Genomic DNA, 18,988 nt, shown 5'->3' with positions numbered 1-18,988 from the left:
TTTTCTCCCATTGGGTTTTTCTTGATGAGGTTTTTAACAAGGCAATAATTGTTGTAATTTCTTATTTTATTTTTTTATAAATGAATAAGTCTAATTTTTCTTATATTACAATTTTATTGTATTAAAATTGAATTAATATTTGAAATGTTAAAAAAAAAAAATTAATTTAATTGAATTATTGATATTTGAAAAGTTAACTAAAAACAATTACATTTATAATTGTTAATTATTAATTTGAAAAGTTAAATAAATAAAACAAAAGAAAATAAAAAAAAAATAGGGGTAACCCGGCTCGGCCCGCCGTCTAACCCGACGGGTTAGGGTTGGCGGGCTGGGCTGGGCCAGCCATTTTCTCCAAAATGGCGGGCCTAACCCGGCTTGCCTTTGTTGGCGGGTGGGTTAGGACCGACCCGCCAAATTTTGTACCCCGTCGCGGGCCGGGCTGGGTCGAGCTGGGCAGGTTACTTTTCCACCTCTACTTACAACGTTCAAACATTAAAACGTGGCACTCGTATCTTCTTATTTGATTGGATGGAAAATCTAAGATTTTCCTTAATAAAATTTTCTTGATTATTTTTTCTTCTAATAAAAGATTGAAAATAGAAAAAACAATCAATATATAAATAAGATTTTTCATAAAATTCAAAAAAAAAAAGGTAAGATACAAGATAGTAGCTAGAGTGGATTCGATCATATACTTACAACCCAATTTTATAAATTTTTTCTCAAAACCTCAATGCAGCAGTTCGCAATGGGTTTTGTCTACCCAACAATAGGTCTCACCTACCTAATTACAAGCTAACCAATTATAAACTGTCACGTCGAGATTGTGAGAGAAAATTTATAAAATTGGGTTGTGAGTAGTGATTAGGAACTTGGCCTGGCCCGGTCGGTTGAACAGATTCAATCGTGACCTAGAGCCTTCATTGGGTCGAGTTACAAATTTTCCTATTCATTCAAAACTCTAGAAATTAGGACATCAATTCGTGAACAATTGAAGGCTGGAATGTTAGGGCTTTTGAAAAGGAATAGACGGTGAGTGGAATGGTGGCAAAGGTGTCGATTTCCAATGAGTGAATCGATCAGAAATTGCAAAACAATGTCGCCGGAAAAAGTTCAATGTCGTCGGCAATTGGGGAAGCAAGCGGGGGAAGGTGAGATGGGTTTTGGTCAGGAGGCTAAGGGGAGTGCTTTCATGCTGATAGGGACTGTTGTCATCACTGGAAATAGGCCCTATTTGTCGATGCCAACTGTGGTGTTTGGGTGCTTTTGCAAGATTTCAAACCTTTGAACACCGATCAAACATTTGGACACCGGCTTGACCGACGGTATTTTTGTTAGATTTCAAACCTTTGAACACCGATCAAACTTCTCGACCTGGGACTCGGTGGCTAGGCTGGGTCACTATACAAGTTGGGTTTCTAATCACTAGTTATGAGTCAATCTTTATTGATTTTTTTCCTATAGCTTAACCGATTTTTGCATTGTTCTGATTTGATTTATATATATCCAAACAAAATCATCCCAAGTAAACATACACTTATTCTTCATCTTTACAAGACAATAATCTTATTATTGGGTTTAAATCAAACTCAATCCTAGCTAATTCCACTATCAAACAAACCAACACACACAACACACGAATCAAACTGGAGAGAAATCAAGAACATAAAGATTTTTACTGTGGTTCACTTATTCCAATGGAATAAGTTACATCCACATCGAGCTCCAAGTAATTTGGGGCTCGCTGCACTATAAGGATCAAGAATGTACAAGATTACAAACCAACTCACTTAATACCTGAATTTCTCACAATAATCCCTCAAATCGACCTGTAATCGTAAATCCTAAAGAGAACCTAAACCTAGCCTCTCTACCCCAAAGAAACCCTATTCTTTTACCCACAATTACAAACATTGTGACCCAATTACAAGATTTGAGAAAACTCAAATGAAGAACCCTAGCAGAGCAATGTCATTGCGAAAGAGGAATGAAATGCACTGTTCAAATCTGTCAATCTTCTCTTGTTTTATAGTTTGACTTGCTGGACTGGAATGTTGGGGATCATTAGATCAGACTGAAATCAATGGCTGAGATCAAAACTTGAATGGTCTTCAAAACGGCAGCGTATAGGTAGATTTGTTTTAAAGCTTCACTCAACAATCTCCACCTTGAAGCTTTAAAACACCATAAGTTCCAACAAAAACTCACTAGTGCAGCTTACCCACAAATAACTCTTCAGAACTCTGTTGCTGATGTTCACTTGACATGCAGCAGGTTCAAGCAGTGCTTGAACTTGGTTAGGGTGGCCACCTTTGTTCCCATATCTGTAGGATTGTCCTCTGTTGCCACCTTTTTCAAATTGATCACACCTTTATCCACAAGATCTCTCACAAAATGATATCTCACATCTACATGCTTGGTCCTTTAGTGGTAGACTGGATTCTTGCTCAAATGTATGACAATTTGGCTGTTTGAATAGCTAGTGACTACCCCATCAAGTAGCTCAACCTCTGATAACATCCCTTGAAGCCATAAAGCTTCTTTGAAGATGTCAGCCACAGCCACATACTCTGCCTTAGTTGAGGACAGAGCAACAATTGGTTGAAGCTGGGACTTCCAGCTCACGCAATTTCCTCCCAAAGTAAAGAAGTATGATGTGGTTGACTTCCTTGTATATTTGTCACTTGCAAAATCAGAATCTACAAAGCCTACAAGATCAAGTGAGTCATAACTTTTACAATATTCCAATCCAACATTCAAGGAGCTATTAATGTACCTAAGCAGCCATTTAAAGACAAGCCAATGTTCAAAACCAGTGTTTGACAGGAATCTACTTAGGAGGGAGATTGCAAAAGAGAGGTCAGGTCTTGTGCTAATTATGGCATAAATGACTGACCCGATTGCATTAACATAGGGGATATTCTCCATTTTTATTAAATCAACATCAATTTTAGAGCATTGTAATTTACTTAACATAAAATGTCCAGCCAAGGGTACAGTTACCAATTTGGATCCTGCCATACCAAACTTTGACACTAACTTTTGCAAGTAAGAATTCTGGTGGACTTTCAGTTCATGGTTGTCTCTATTTCTATCTATGACCATACCTAGAATTCTTTTTGCACACCCTAAATCTTTCATATCAAATTCAGAGTTTATTTTTTTCTTTAACTCTTCCATCCTGGATTTAGACTTGCAAATTAAAAGCATGTCATCAACATACAACAGGAGATACAAAGGCATGCCATCAGTGAGTGCATAATAAAAATAACTATCATACTTGCTTCTATTAAAGCCAATACTAAGAATGAATGCATGAAATCGCTTATACCACTGTCTAGGGGACTGTTTTAGTCTATATAGTGACTTATGCAGTAGGCACACATGATTAGGCAGGTTCCTATCTACAAAACCAATGGGCTGTCTCATGTAAATCCTCTCTTCTAAGTTGCCATGCAAGAATGCAGTCTTAACATCAAGTTGTTCTAATTCTAAATCCTTATGGGAAACTATGGCTAACATGTTCCTAATGGTCTTGTATTTTACAACAGGAGAGAATATTTCATTGAAATCTATTCCCTCCCATTGTGTGTAGCCTTTGGCTACCAACTAGCCTTATACCTAGGAGGGTCAGAAAAGTTTATACCTTTTTAAAGCTTAAATAGCCACCTACACTCAACCAATTTCTAGTCTTTGGGATTTAGAACCAAAGACCTGTTAGAATGGGTGCCCTAGAGCCAATCAGTTATTGTAGAATTGACTCTTTATAATAATGTTCATTGATCAATAAAAATGCATTTTATTCTGTATCACATAAATCATTATTATATGTATTGATATATGTCCTTAGAATGGTAGAACCGTGACGAGGGTATCAAGTGTTTCAAATCTTGATAGTGAGAACCCTATGAGCTTATATGGTGACCATTCTAGAAACGTATGTAGCCTTAGTATTATTATAAAGTAAGGGCACAGATAATACAGTAAGACTATCATAGTGTTGAATGACCCTATCGAAAGGCAGTGACTGATCTCACTTGTCAAGGTTGTTTGGTGACAACCTAGTGCAACACATGGGTGCTTGTTGTAGGCAAGTACATTGGACTGACCCACCAGAGGATTCCATATGGATGATAACCCCAGTGTCTATGGATCAAATCCTCTAACGAATGGTGGTGCATGTGATCCTTAGACTTAAGATCACTGGAGCGCCTTGCGCACTGATTGATGCAGTTTGACACTAGCCCAACACAGTTCTATTTAGAGCTGTCAATATGGTAGTGATTGGCTGCATCAAGGAGTGTATCAAGACTATGATGGATCGACAGAGGATTCATCACTCCCGGGTACGGGAGAAGTTATCTCACAGTGCAATTTAGTAAATGGCAATGACACTAAAACTATGGCCACAGTGAGATTGAGTTGTTGTTTTATCCAGATTATTATTCCGGTCATTGGTTCAGTAACTGAATATATGCATATCGAGAGTAACTGAGGTTGACACTATTTATGTGCCTCGGTCTCATTGAGATAACAGATGATGAAAGGATTGGTTTGTACGGCAACTATATCGTTGACAAGTAGCTGCTTCGCTGAATTCGAATCTATGGGGTGGCCATGATGCCTTACTAGGGGCCAATCTTAGTCTGTGTATAATGAGACGATTAATTGATGTTAATCGCGATACTACATACTACCAGTATGATAAGCAGCCTACGGGTCACACATAGAAGATAATTTAAGAACCAGTTTATAAGAAAGGTGTTTTCGTCTTTTTAGGCAAAATGGTATTTTGGTAATCTCATAGTGCAATTAAATTTGCTGAGATCGTAGCCTTTATTTAATTTGATATTAAAAATTAATTAAGTAAGATTATATTTAAATATGTGTTCTCATATATTTAAATGAATTATTGTTATTGTTAAATATATATATATATACGAAAAAGATACAGCCACCGAAGGTTATACACCGAATTCATGCACCGAATGACGTGGTAAAATCCTGACCATTGATTAATTTTAAGTTAAAATTAATCAACGGTCAGGATTTTACCACGTCATTCGGTGCATGAATTCGGTGTATAACCTTCGATGGCTGTAGCATTACTCATATATATATATATATATATTAATCGAATTTAATTGAAATAAAAATAAAAATAATTAAAATATCTAAATGGGGCTGTTTGGACATAAGGGTTGTTTGGGTTGGTGTCCAAACCTATTCCATGAGGGAATATGGCATTGTGTGCACTATATAAGTGCAGAATTTTTGTGAAATGATATAACATTTTTCATTCAATCATTAAGATTAAAAATTCCAACCCCCTTTTCTCTCTTCCCACGCTAGAGTGCTTTTGTTGTTGAATCAAAATATTTTTGATTTAGTTCTTGGTTCTTAAGGCTAAAGAGGATCTAGCAAATCCCTCTTTAGTTCCTTGAGGTTATCTTCGTGTGGACTACCGATGGTTCGATCCTACCCTTGGATCGGTAGCGAACCCATTCAGAGATAAGTTGGAGGAGCCTCCAAACGTGCATATGATTTCTTAACTCTAAACTGATTTTTCTACAGATTCTAATTTTAATGTATAAACTGAAAATTTGTGTCTTGATCTTGGTTCTAAGGAACGATCTATGTTACATATAAATTTTGTTTTCCGATGCCATAACTTGCTCATTTCCTAACAAGACCAGATTCCATTTACCTTTAGGGACAACGTCTCTTCCTCCATTATAGCTTGCCATTTTTCTCTGTTTTTGGATCTAACTGCTTCTTCATAGCAGTCTGGTTCTGTCCTCTGCACTTGTGCCCCAACCACTAAGGCTGTGTAGATAAGATCAGCATAAGAGTATCTTGTTGGTGGTCTAATCTCTCTCCTGCTTCTATCTCTGGCCAGCTGGTATTGTGCTACGGGATCAGGATGAAGTTCATCAGTTTCTACAGCAGGTTCCTCTTCCACATCAATGTCTAAGCCTACTACATCAGTTCCAACATCCATCTGCTCCAGGTCAGGTTGAGGTGCAGGAGGCTTTACCTCAATTTGAACTTTCTTAGGTTGATCCTGACTCATAGGGTGGTTGCTGGTTATACCTACATCAGAGCTAACAATTTTGCAAAGAAATACATTCTCATTGAATATCACATCCATACTGATTATTATTATCCTAACCCTAGAAGCACTTCTTTCCTAAACTCTATACCTTTTGGTTCCTTCTTGGTAGCCTAAGAAAACACACCTAAGGGACCTAGGCTCTAACTTCCCTTTACTGATGTGTACATATACAGCACATCCAAAGGTCCTTAAGTGTCCTAGGTTAGGTTTCCTATCAGTCCATTTTTCCTCAAGGCACATGAAGTTGATAGCACTTGAGGGGCTTATATTAATAAGGTAGGCAGTAGGGTTAAGGGCTTCCCCCCAAAAGGATTTTGGTAGGCTGGAGGTAAAGAGCAGGCATCTAACCTTCTCTAAAAGGGTCTTATTCATCCTCTCAGCAACCCCATTCTGCTAAGGGGTTTTCCTAATAGTTTTGTGTCTTAGGATACCTTATTCAGTGCAATAGGTGTCAAATTCTAGGTTGCAAAACTCTGATCCATTGTTAGTCCTAAGGGTTTTAACCTTTTTGTCAGTTTGGTTCTCAACAAGTACCTTCCAACTCTTAAACTTACTCAAGGCTTCATCCTTAGTCCTAAGTAAGAATACCCACACTCTCCTACTATAGTCGTCTAATATGGATAGAAAATAGCTACTGCTCCTATGTGACTTTACCCTCTCAGTTCCCCACAAGTCAGCATGCAAATACTCCAAACAATTGGCCGCCAGGTGAGTTCCCCTTTGGAAACTCAGCCTGTGTTCATAATGTATGTCTAGACCAGCGAGGGCTTCCAAGTCATATTTATATAGTTATGGATTAGTCGGGAATATGGTTATGATCCAGATTAGATCATTTATCGAATCAAGGATATCCGTGAAATACTCTTTCTACACTCAAGGAGGCTGCTGCTTCTAGGGGTGAGCGGTTCCTGGTACCCTCCATTTTCCGGGAGAACCGAAACCGGAACCGTACAGTGCAGGTTCTCAAAAAAAAGAATCGGAATCAGAACCGCACAATGCAGGTTCTTCAATTCAAGGAACCGGAACCAAAAATGCAGGTTCCGGTTCCTTTCCGGGGTACCCTGTAAAAAATTAATTACCCCCCTATTAGTTTAAAAATGACAAAAATACCTTAAAAGTTTACAAAGACACCCCTAACAAATATACTATTTGGGTTTAGGGTTTAATTATAATGTAATATTATAATTAATTAAATTGTTAATCATTTAATTAAGTATTGTAATATTGTTTATAATAGAATGTTATAAGGAAGTGACGTAATCTACCTTTGATCAAGGGATTTTACATAAATTTATATGTAATGTTATAATTAATAAAATTCTAATAATTTAATTAAGATTATGTAAATTAGTAAATTAATTACTAATGTTTATGATATAATATTATAATCAATTAAGTAATCATTTAATTATGTAATGTTATATAATTATGATCATATTATAATGTATAATGTATGTTATAATGAATTAAGTAATCATACTATAAATCTATAATTTAATATTATAATTAATTAAATTTCAAATCATTTAATTAATATACTAATGTTATAATGGAATGTTTAATTGATTAAGTAATCATTTTAAATATATAAGGTAATGTTATTAATTAATTAAATTTTAATTATTTAATTAAATAATGTAATAATATAGTAAATTACTAATATTTAATGTAATGTTATAAATTCATAACTAATTATGAATCATTTAAACTATGTAATGCTATAATTAAGTAAGTGATCATAATATAATGTAATATATAATGTTATAATTTAATTGAGTAATTATTTAACTATAATGGAATGCTTAATTAATGTTTAGATGAAATGTTATAAAGTAATGTTATAATTAATTAAATTTCTAATCATTTAAAGTATTGTGCTAATGTTTATGTAGTAAATTAATAATTACTAATATTTAAACATAATATTATAATTCATAATCAATTAAGTAATCATTTAATTATGTAATGTTATAATTAATTATGTGATTATACATAATGTAATGTTATAGTGAATTAAATAATCAGATTATAGATCTTTAATGTTATATTATATTAATTAAAAATTTAATCATTTAATTAAGTAATGTATAAATAATAATGTAGTAAATTACTAATGTTTATAATGTAATGTTATAAATTTATAACTAATTAAGTAATCATTTAATTATGTAATATTATAATTAATTATTAATCATACTATAATGTATGTTATAGTGAATTAACATTAAGTAATCATTATAAATTTTTAATGTAATATTATAATTAACTAAATTTTTAATTATTTATAAGTTGTTTTATTAATGTTTATAATAAAATGTTATAATTGACTAAGTAATATTACTATAAATCTATAATGTAATGCTATAATTAATTAACTATTTAATTATGTTATAACTTATAAGTCAATTAATTAAGTAGTAATCAATTAATGTAATGCTATAATTAATTATACTATAAATCAATTAAATAATGTTATAAAATTATAATTAATTAAGTAATCATTTAACTATAATGTAATCTTATAATTGATTAAGTATGATATTTAACTAGTAATTAAATTTATTAATGTTTATCAATTTATCATATATAATAAATTATATTAATTTATTATAGATATACTTAGAACTTGATAATTGAAGTAAATAAATAAATATATTATTCCTCAATCAAATATACTATTTTATTCAAAAATAATTCTTTTAATAACGTTAAAAATGTAAAACACTTTTAATTGGATCATAATTCCAATTATTCACTTAATTAATCAAAACTTTAATATTAATGTATTATAATATATTAAAGCTTTTAATATGGTGTAATTTATATGTAATAAGTATAATTGTATTCGTATATTTATTTAATTAGGTTATTCTAAAATTTAACTTTTTCAATTTTAAATTTTTTTATATGTAAAATAATAGAAACCCTCTATTATTCACATTTCACAAATATTTCATTGTAGTCCAGGTTCTAAAACAGGTTCCAAAACAAGTTCCAAAACAAGTTCCAAAACAGGTTCCAAAATAGGTTCCAAATATTGGTTCCAAACCGGGTACCCCCTACAGGTTCCAAACAGGATACCCTTTTTATAGGTTCCGGTTCGATTCCTCCACACACAAGAACCGGAACCGGAACCGCACAGTATCAGTTCCAAAAAATTGGAACTAGAACCTACCCGCACAGTACCGGTTTCGTGTAGGTTCTGGTTCCAGTTTTGGTTATACCCCTTGGTTCCGGTTCCACCTGCTACCCGTGCTCACCCCTAGCTGCTTCTACAAACCTTGGATGATTATTTAAACGAAATAGAGATCCATGGAATTCGGCAGAGTGTTCCCTATACCCAGGTAGGAATACTAGCAAATCCAATGTGACATGTATTAGAGGGCAAGGGCTATCTTTACTCTTTAGCCTGAGAGGGAGGAGGCTTCCCCCCTGACTCTTGATTTTATGGAAACCTCGCATTGGCATTATCAAGTAAAGGTCGAGAAGGGGCAATAAGCAAGCCCTGAAAATATCTCACAGCAGGGATGGAGGTGAAGGTAGTTTCAGTTGATTCACCAGCATAAAGGTGAAGATAAGTAGAAGTGGCCCACCTGTTCCATTGTCCCCGAGTCAAGTTTTGTCCCCGAATCGTCTGTTGATCCGTTGGGGTTTGGGGTTTCAGACTTTGAGGAATTGATGAGTGAAGGGCGATCTACCCCAAACCAAGTCAGAGACTACTGGACATTTCGTAGAGCGAAGACGTTGAGACTTTTCGGAAAAAAAAAATTTGGCTTAATCCACCTTGTCTTAGGAAGGAAGAGTACAATCTTTTCCAGCACCGGTGCAATATGAAAGAGTCCTTTAGAATTTGTTAGAATACGAATGAGAAAGTGCTTGGGTGCTCTTGGTACGATGTAGACTCCATCAGATAATATTAATTTCTTTCTGATGGATCAATAATAGATAGTTGTCTCATCAATAGATAGAAATAGGGTTCCAAACCTTATTATTGATAGACTCCCTCTCTATCCATTCCTACACCAATACATCCTCTTTATCTAGCATAACCACATAAATCATATCACGATCAGAGCTAGCTTAAAAGATTCAATAGGATCCTTACCAAATAGGCCCTGTTTGTGTAGGATGTCAAGGCCCTTCTAGCTCATATGGCCTAGCCTTAGGTGCCATTTCTCTATAGCATTCAAGTTAGTAGAAAACAATGCATAATTTAAACAATCAGAATAGTAACTTCCACACAGGATATAAAGTCCATTTCTTTTTGCACCCTTAAGCAGTACACTATTATTTTTATAAAAGTTAAGGCACCCATTTTCAGCTTTGTAACAGCACCCAGATTCATATAAAGTACCTAAGATTCATCTAAAGTACCTAATGAAATTAGGTTTCTTTTTAAATCTAGAATGTACCTTACCTTATCAGCTTGACAGTTTTACCAGTGTCTAGTCATAGGGTTATATTACATATTCCCTGGACTTTACATGCATTGTTATTACCCATATACATTGTTTCTAACCTATTCTCCTCAAAGTCCTGAAACCATTCTTTATTGGGGCTCATATGAAATGAGCACCCATAATCCATTACCCAATCATTTATATTAGCAGTTTTGGATCTAGTTAAAACTTCAGATTCTTCAATATTAGACTTAGAGGTTGCTAGGTTGCTTTCAGTGTTCCCCTGTTTTTGTTTTTTAAGCCAGGCATAGCAATTCCTTTTTAAATGGCTAGTTTTATTATAGAAGAAACACTTCCTAGTTTCTCCCTTGGTTTTACGATTTGTCTTCCTCTTTTCTTGTTCCTAGGGCCACTATCAGACTGGGCAGCATTGCCTAGCTGGTTTAATTCTCATTTTCCCTTAACAAAAAGATTATTGTTAGTTCTTCTTTGTACCTTAAGCTTTAATTCTCTGGCTTTTAATCCTAAGACTATTAGATCTAAGCTTGGAATAGTACCAGTGTATTGAAGGGCATTCTTTACAACTTGGTACTCTTCAGTCAAAGAGTTTAGCAAGATCATGGCCAAACTAGAGTCCCCGAGTTCTTGATCTATACCGTTCAACACTTGGGTCATTTTCAAGAACTTGTCAAGGTTTTCATTAATAGTCTTAGAGCTATCCATTTTATATGAAAACAGAACACCTTTTAAGTAAGCCAAGTTAGGAGCAAACTATAAAGCATAAAAGGGATTCGAGCTTACCCCGGACAACAATCGGAGTTTCAAAACCATCTACCTTTCTCAGGACACTGTCGCAGATGTTTATTATAATCAGGTTGTACGCCTCCTCGTCCACCTCTGCTTTCTTTTTCAGTTTCTCCTTTGACCATTTGGTTGTATCTTTCTCCATAGCAAGAGCTACCTTATTATGTGATAATAAGGCCTTCATCTTTTTCTTCCAACTATTGAAATTAATTTTCCCATCGAATTGGGTGATTTCAACTCGTGTAGTAGTCATAGTGTAGGATTAGTGTTTGGATTTAGGGTCGACACAGGAAAGCCTAAAAAGTTTAGGATTGAATTCGGACCAATTCTAAGAAATTGACAGGATAATCTAGGGTTTCTCAGGCCCTGAGATACCAATTTGATCGATTATCAAGACACCCCCCATTTGTATAAACCCTAGGTTTCAAGAACAACCAAGACAGACCAGAAAAAACCCTAATTCGAGCTTTGATACCACTGTTGGGTTTAAATCAAACTCAATCCTAACTGATTCCACTATCAAACACACCAACACACACAACACACGAATCAAATAGGAAAGAATTCAAGAACATAAAGATTTTTACCGTGGTTCACTTATTCCAATGGAATAAGCTACATCCACGTTGAGCTCCAAGTAATTTGGGGCTCGTTGCACTATAAGGATAAGGAATGTACAAGATTACAAACCAACTCACTCAATACCTGAATTTCTCACTCACAATAATCCCTCAAATCAACCCGTAATCGTAAATCCTAGAGAGAACTTGAACCTAGCCTCTCTACCCCGAAGAAACCCTATTCTTCTACCCACAATTACAAAGATTGTGACCCGATTACAAGATTTGAAAAAACCCAAATGAAGAACCCTAGCAAAGCAATGTTATTGCGAAAGAGATATAAAATGCACTGTTTAAATATGTCAATCTTCTCTTGTTTTATAGTTTGACTTGCTGGACTGCCGAGGATCATTAGACCAGACTAAAATCAATGGCTGAGATCAATACTTGAATGTTCTTCAAAACGGCAGCGTATAGGCAGATTTGTTTTAAAGCTTCACTCAACACTTATGAACATTTGGTGAGGAAACCAATTGCTTAAAATTCTGGTAACCAATAATGTTTAGTTTGAGTTAAACAATGGAGAATTAAAGGATAGTCAATAAACCACTTGAATGAAAATGTTGAAAGAATTAATTTGGTAGGAATTCTTCTAATTATTATTTAGTGCAGGGCTCTTCTTCAATTAAGAAATCATGACTTCTGACTATACCAATACCACACCAATATCATTTATTTCTGCAATCAAATTCAAGAGGCCACATTGCCCTTATGAAAATATCAAATTTAATTAAATAAAACAACCAGTTTAAGATTTTTCCAAGTTAATGTTCAAAAAGGCAATAATTAAGAAGTCCTGTTCTGAAATCTTATCTTAGTGTTTACCTTTTCCATTCATCAAGTGTCCTTAGATTTCAGCCAGTCGAGCAAGGTATATCTGTCAATATTTTCCAATCAGGCTGGGTGATAGATCAGGTTCAACAATATAATAATTGAAGTATCCAGAATTCTGATTTATAAGACTCTAAAAGGACATCCCAATCTTCAAATAATTGGGTTTTTGAGGGTCCATTCAATGGGGCTATGTCTTCCAATAAGTCAGGTTGTGGGTCATGGTTGCCTATAAACTGCCTCCAGCTGAGCTTACATCCCATTACTGTCCCATTTCATCTTCTTCTTCATCATTGCAGTTGGCAGCATTGTCTACCCAGTTGTCATTTCATTCTTTCATGGCCTCTATCTTCATTCATATCGATCCACCTAAGTTAAACTATTTACTTGACATAAATGGATAGGTAGCTCTTGTAAAACTTGACAGTTGTTTTGTCAGAGACACCTAACTAATTAACTTGTTCATCATTGAAGATCTCAGCAACTTAAGTTTACGATCTTAAAAGCTTATAATCAAAAGCAACCATGCTTTGTGGTTGATTGGATCATATTTTGATTTACTTCATTCATGAGGTGCATGGCCTTCAGGTTAACCCAGTTAACATTCATTCATTCAAATAATTTTTGTGAATCATCATCTCATTGAATCTTTTACAGCTGAATTATGATTTATTTTTCGGTGGGTTCATGGGGATCATTAACAGTTAATTAGGTAGCTCTTTGTTGTGTCAATCAGAAGATTATTTCACCTATGGATTTGCTGATCTAGTCGTTCTGTTGCCATAAGTCTTTGGTTTAAGGTCAACTGAACTTGATATTTAACTATATGATAGTTCTAGAGAAGCAATAGCTTTTTAGAAAAAAAAAAAAAAGCGTTTGTTGAAGAGCATTTACTACAAAACCTATCCAAACAGTACCTTAAAAGGCACAAAAAAAATACCAGTGGAATGTACCAATTGCAACCCCATCAATCAATGCTCAACTTACTGGCATCTTTTTTTCTCACAATTTTCTCAACACAAGCATCTGTGTTTACTGGCAACCAATACTGCAATTGCAGAATAGCTAGCAACATTCTGAAACCAACTCACTTACCCAAAAAAAAAAAAAAAAAATTCTGAAACCAACCCAACTTCAATCCTGGACAGGTTGGACTTATTACTATTGATAGCAATAAATTTGGCACATGACATGTTATGTTAAATTAAATTTCTACAATGAAACGCCCACAAGTTATGCATTTCCCACATGTGGTTTTTACAAGAATCAAAGTTGCCAAATGCCTAAACCACACCCATTATCTTAAAATGGGAATTTGGCACCAAGCACACGGCTAATAAACCTCCACTTGCTTCGATTATTACCATTTTTATCCATTTGGATTAGGCACAACACGAGCTTGAAATTGATAACAAAACGTGATGGAAATAAATTGTCTGCACTGTTGATTGGATTTTCTGACATCATTTTAAGGAAGGATAAAACTGTTCTTTTGGAGTTTTATATCTTTGCCCAACTAAATAAGATATTGAAATGGCAAGGTTTGGCACCACCGGTGCAGAAATCATTGTTCTATTCACATCAACCACTTTGATAAGAGACTACTTGCATTTATCAATGGCACCAAAGTAGGTCAGCCCCATTAGGGGAGGTTGAAGTGCTCTTAAGAGGAGAAGGATGTGAACACATATCTGTAGAAAAAAGAAAAGTTTGAATGTGTGAATTCAAGTTTTGTTAATTACCAGTGAAGACCCCAATTAATATCATTAATTTATAATCTGAAAGTTTTATCTGATTAGAATATGCAGCCGGAGCCAGTGATGCAGACGGCTGTATCCATTCCTGACCAATTTCAAAGGTGATATAAGCAAAGAGGAAAATCAATATGCTTTCTAGCTAGCTGCTTAGCCCTTTCATACACGTGAGAAAATATAAAGTCATCAATCATATCGAACACTGCTGGCAAGCATTTAATCTCGTGCTGGATACACCATCTGATTCCCAGTTTTAAAGACATGTAGAATTACCAATTCTGGTGTTTAATGGCAAATCACAAACAGTATCTCTAGGTTCTTTCCTAGTTATGTAATACTTTAGTTTTTGTATAATGGTTTTGATTTTTTTTTACTTTCTTGGTTATATGCAATAGGACAATTTTCTTGATTTCATATTGAATTTCCACTGTAGGAACCACTTTAGATCTTGATTGGCAAATAGTTTAGTTTGAATTTGACCTTATATATTTCTAGCAGAGTCATTGTCACCGGCTTTAATTGACTTTTGTATGAAAAACTTGTGTAGTTGTATAATGTATAACTATTCCAACAAGGATAGTTTATGTTCAATAAATGCTACAGATTTGGTAATATTTTACAGTTGTTTCCTTTTAAAGATTGGATCAACATTGACTATTCTAATAAATTGTTGAACCATGGAAAATGTATGGCTAAATCCTCGTAAGATTGACGTAGCGATCAAAAGGTTTGTTCTCTTCTTTAAATCTTTAGATTTAAATCTTTGTGATTATTTATCACAATAATATTGTAATTTACTTTGAATTTGTAAAATGTTTAATAGATTTTAAAAATTAATTGAAGTATATACAAATTAGTTCGGACATCCGAATTAACCAAAAAAAAAAAGCATGGCTAATATTTTATTTTGCATGGAAGCTTAGATTAAGAACCAATTAAGAAGGCAGAAAACTATGGACAAAAGCATCATTATCGATAGCTTTTCCAATAAATAGACCACTTTGAGGTTTCATTACACTAAGTAAGTAAACCAGATATCATAATCATAACAATGATTATGAAAATCTATTTATGTTGGAACTTTATTAGCAATCACTAAGCACTAATCACATTTGAGTTAATTACCAAAAACCCCACCTTTCAATGTTGTACATTGTACATGTACTTGCGCTAGCTAAGGTACGCGATCGGTGACCCCATCGGGAGCTGCTCCTCCACCTTCCCTGTCGACTACGTGGTCCACCCTCCATCTTATTCACCAACCGTTGATGACTGATGCTTTGTTTTTGATCAAAAAGTAATCTTATCCTACGGTGAAGAATTGGAGTTAATGTGCACGTGACAGAGATGTAAATAAGTTTGGACCCCACGAGAAAACCTCACTGGAAGTGACTTAGTTTGCAACTCTCGAGGTGTCCCTGTCTCTCTTTCTCTCTCTCTCTCTCTCTCTCTCTCTCTTGCAAGACTCTTCAAGTTGGGTGGTACTGCAAAGAGAAAAAAGGAAGTTTAAGCCAACACAGTGCGCACCAATCTCCACTGTCTATGGAGATCACACAAACACCTTTCTTTCTTTAGACTTGCTCTCTTATCTATCCATTGCTAAAGCTTATATTAAAGAAAAAAAATATGTTCTTTCTTTTCTCTCTTTGCAAAGCCACTCGAAAGTTAGAACCAAACTTACCCATTTAAAGAATAGTGACAAGTATTTTGCAAGTTGTAAGCTTTTGAATCAAAGGTCGTATTTTTACTTGGAATCTTTGTGGACAAATGTTAAGACCCTTTTGAAGGGAAGTTGAGTTGGTAGTTTGGGTAGTGTGAATCTTTAACGATGGATCCGCCAGCAATGATGAATGAGGGTTCGTACAACTTTGCAGAGATCTGGCCATTTCAGGTTCATGGAAGTGGTAATGCGAACGAATCTGGAGGTGCGTTGGGACTGAGGGGAGTTCAGTATGGGCAGAATTTAAGTCAATTTGTGACTAATCGAGAAATTTCTGGTGATGATCCGGTGAGTTTGGAGCGTAAAGTAGCTCATGGGAATGGTTCAAGGAAGCGGTGTGAGGTAGAGGATGAGTCAGCCAAGGTTGTATCAACAAGCAGTGGCAATGGCAATGGAGTGGTATATTAATTTATTTGTTCGTTTGATTGTTTATTCATTTTCTAATGTTATTTTGATGTTAATTTGGATGGTTGGTTCTTATAATCTAAATTCTTATTAAGTGGAATTTTCTTTTATCTTGTTACTTGATACAGAATCTGCAGGGGAATGTTGAGCTAGCTTAATAATAAATAAATGATTATTAGAATTGGTCTGGAATGGCCAACGGAGTCACTTGATTTGTGCCTCTACTTCGTCTAATTTTCTGATTTATGGTATTTATATAGGGTTGGTATATAGAAATTTGATAGTGAAATTATGATGGTTACATGGCAAATTCTTATGTTTCAGAATGATTCTGATGGAAAACGGATTAAAACATCTGGAAATAGAGATGACAATCAGAATTCAAAAACTAATGCCGAACCCAGTTCAGGCAAGCCTGTGGAACAAAATGGTCAACCAGCAGAGCCACCTAAACAAGATTATATCCACGTTCGAGCAAGAAGGGGCCAAGCTACTGATAGCCATAGTCTAGCAGAAAGAGTAATTTTCTTAATCCTGTTAAACTCAATTGTATTCCAAACCCATGACATAACTTTGTGTTTGAATAAAAAGTTTTAGTGCTATTGAATGTGTTTTCACTATTTGAACCATTTGATTGATAGGCTAGAAGAGAAAAGATAAGTGAAAGGATGAGAATTCTACAGGATCTGGTCCCTGGTTGTAACAAGGTAAGCATTTGATTGTTCATAAAGTTTGGTAGTCAAGTATGCGCAGTTTGTGCAGTTATATTTTGCGTTAGATCAACTGCATATAGTTCTACTCCCATCTTCACTTCTTGATTAATGGATTACTAGACTGACATAGTTGGCACTCATTAGCATATGTCATAAACTAGTAGCGTTAAGATTTCTCTGCAGTTTCTGTGTAGCATGGTTTGTTTACACAACTGTTTTTTAAGAAAGTTTTTCGAATACAGGTTATTGGCAAAGCATTGGTCCTTGATGAGATAATTAATTACATCCAGTCGCTACAGCGGCAGGTTGAGGTGTGAAATCCTTACTTCTGAATATGGCTTTACATTTTGATTGGATATTTTTTCTATTGGTTTTGAACTTGAGCCAAACCAATTTACTGGAAATTGCAGTTTCTGTCAATGAAGCTTGAAGCAGTCAATTCGAGAGTGACCCCTGGTATTGAGGTATTTCCTCCTAAAGATGTAAGTCCTAATGTTTTGAATCCTTGTTGGAGCCAGTTCTGGTTTACATGCTATTTGTACTGCACTTCCTTTTTAACCTTACAAGGATGGTTCATATTATATTAGAACACATACCACAAACCTCTTAACATCTGTATCATCCTGCTCATTTGATGGATGGACTTCTGTGAGAGTCCTAAATTAAAGTAATGAAGTATACTTCAGAAATAATCTCAGTATGAATTCATTATAGGAGATGGGAGATTTGTTATGTTCTTAGTAAGAAAAACTATGCATGATAACTTGTTTTAACAAGGTGAACTGTATTTGGATTGCAATAATGTCTGTTGAAATACCGGGACCACAATTTTATTCTCTTGAACCTTATTTAGATTCCTACACCCACCTTCCATTGCTATTATTTCTGCTTCTCTGCATACACACGACTTCTTGCATTCAATTTAATGGTTTCATTTTCCAATCGGTAGTTGGGATAATTAACTAACTGTTTACTTTTTTGATGAATCGTGTTTCTGGGGAAGGTTTTGTGTACCGAATATATGTATCTTATTCTTTAATTTTTTTTCCCCCTTTTTCCGTTAAGGATTAAAGCAGCAAAGACAAAATATATATTTGCATTTCTACATGAATTTCACCCGGATGGATCTGATGAGCTTGTTTCCTTATTCTTTTGCTAGTTTGGAAATTCTTTAGGATCTTTTCATTGTTTTTTTCCACTTAAATGAGATACTACTAAATTTTTGTACAGCATTTTTTTATGTTGATCACTTATTTATCATATAGTTACGTTTGTTGTGGATGATTATATTTCTTATGGCTAATGGTTTTTTTAACAAACCAATTTGGCTTTTCAGTTTGGTCAACAAGCATTTGATACTGCTGGCATTCCATTTGGTTCTCAAGCTTCAAGGGATTTCGACCGCGGTACATCACCAGAGTGGTTGCACATGCAGGTTGGTGGTTTTGAAAGAATGACTTAGGAAAAAAAAAAAATTGCTCATCAATTAATAATAAGAACATTAGATGGCAATGCATCCTCCTTCAGTTGCTGTTAAAAATTATACACCATTATACTAAATCAAGAGAATTCAAATCCCAGTTTCAACATCAAGCATGGAGCACATGATTGGTGTCTAAAGAC

At 34.7% G+C, this 18,988-nt stretch overlaps 2 protein-coding genes across 2 annotated transcripts; one reads left to right on the top strand and one right to left on the bottom strand.

Moving 5' to 3' along the window:
* Window positions 1-2,427: 2,427 nt before the first annotated feature.
* On the bottom strand, window positions 2,428-2,931 carry LOC116117794 (secreted RxLR effector protein 161-like). Its single transcript, XM_031403807.1, has 2 exons — window positions 2,900-2,931; window positions 2,428-2,779 (listed from the first exon to the last, which is right to left on the bottom strand). Exons 1-2 carry the CDS (start codon window positions 2,929-2,931, stop codon window positions 2,428-2,430), a joined length of 384 nt encoding a protein of 127 aa, XP_031259667.1.
* A 13,036-nt stretch (window positions 2,932-15,967) lies between these two features.
* On the top strand, window positions 15,968-18,840 carry LOC116117797 (transcription factor BHLH089-like). The gene is made up of 6 exons (XM_031403809.1): window positions 15,968-16,646; window positions 16,977-17,171; window positions 17,294-17,359; window positions 17,608-17,676; window positions 17,776-17,847; window positions 18,702-18,840. The coding sequence occupies exons 1-6, from the start codon at window positions 16,356-16,358 to the stop codon at window positions 18,825-18,827; spliced, it is 819 nt and encodes a 272-aa protein (XP_031259669.1). The 5' UTR covers window positions 15,968-16,355; the 3' UTR covers window positions 18,828-18,840.
* Window positions 18,841-18,988: the final 148 nt, after the last annotated feature.

The sequence above is a fragment of the Pistacia vera genome, unplaced genomic scaffold (genome assembly GCF_008641045.1).
Source record: "Pistacia vera cultivar Batoury unplaced genomic scaffold, PisVer_v2 Contig821, whole genome shotgun sequence".
Taxonomy (NCBI): Eukaryota; Viridiplantae; Streptophyta; class Magnoliopsida; order Sapindales; family Anacardiaceae; genus Pistacia; species Pistacia vera.
This window is presented reverse-complemented; position numbering and strand designations above follow the sequence as displayed.

What these genes read in the sequence shown, in the direction of transcription:
- LOC116117794 (XM_031403807.1), bottom strand. Translation starts at nt 2,931, where the DNA reads ATGGAGAATATCCCCTATGTTAATGCAATCGG. An exon ending in CCCTATGTTAATGCAATCGG is followed by an intron (nt 2,780 to 2,899) that starts GTCAGTCATTTA and finishes ATGGCTGCTTAG; the next exon opens with GTACATTAATAGCTCCTTGA.
- LOC116117797 (XM_031403809.1), top strand. Translation starts at nt 16,356, where the DNA reads ATGGATCCGCCAGCAATGATGAATGAGGGTTCGTACAACTTTGCAGAG. An exon ending in GTGGCAATGGCAATGGAGTG is followed by an intron (nt 16,647 to 16,976) that starts GTATATTAATTT and finishes CTTATGTTTCAG; the next exon opens with AATGATTCTGATGGAAAACG. An exon ending in TGGTCCCTGGTTGTAACAAG is followed by an intron (nt 17,360 to 17,607) that starts GTAAGCATTTGA and finishes TTTCGAATACAG; the next exon opens with GTTATTGGCAAAGCATTGGT.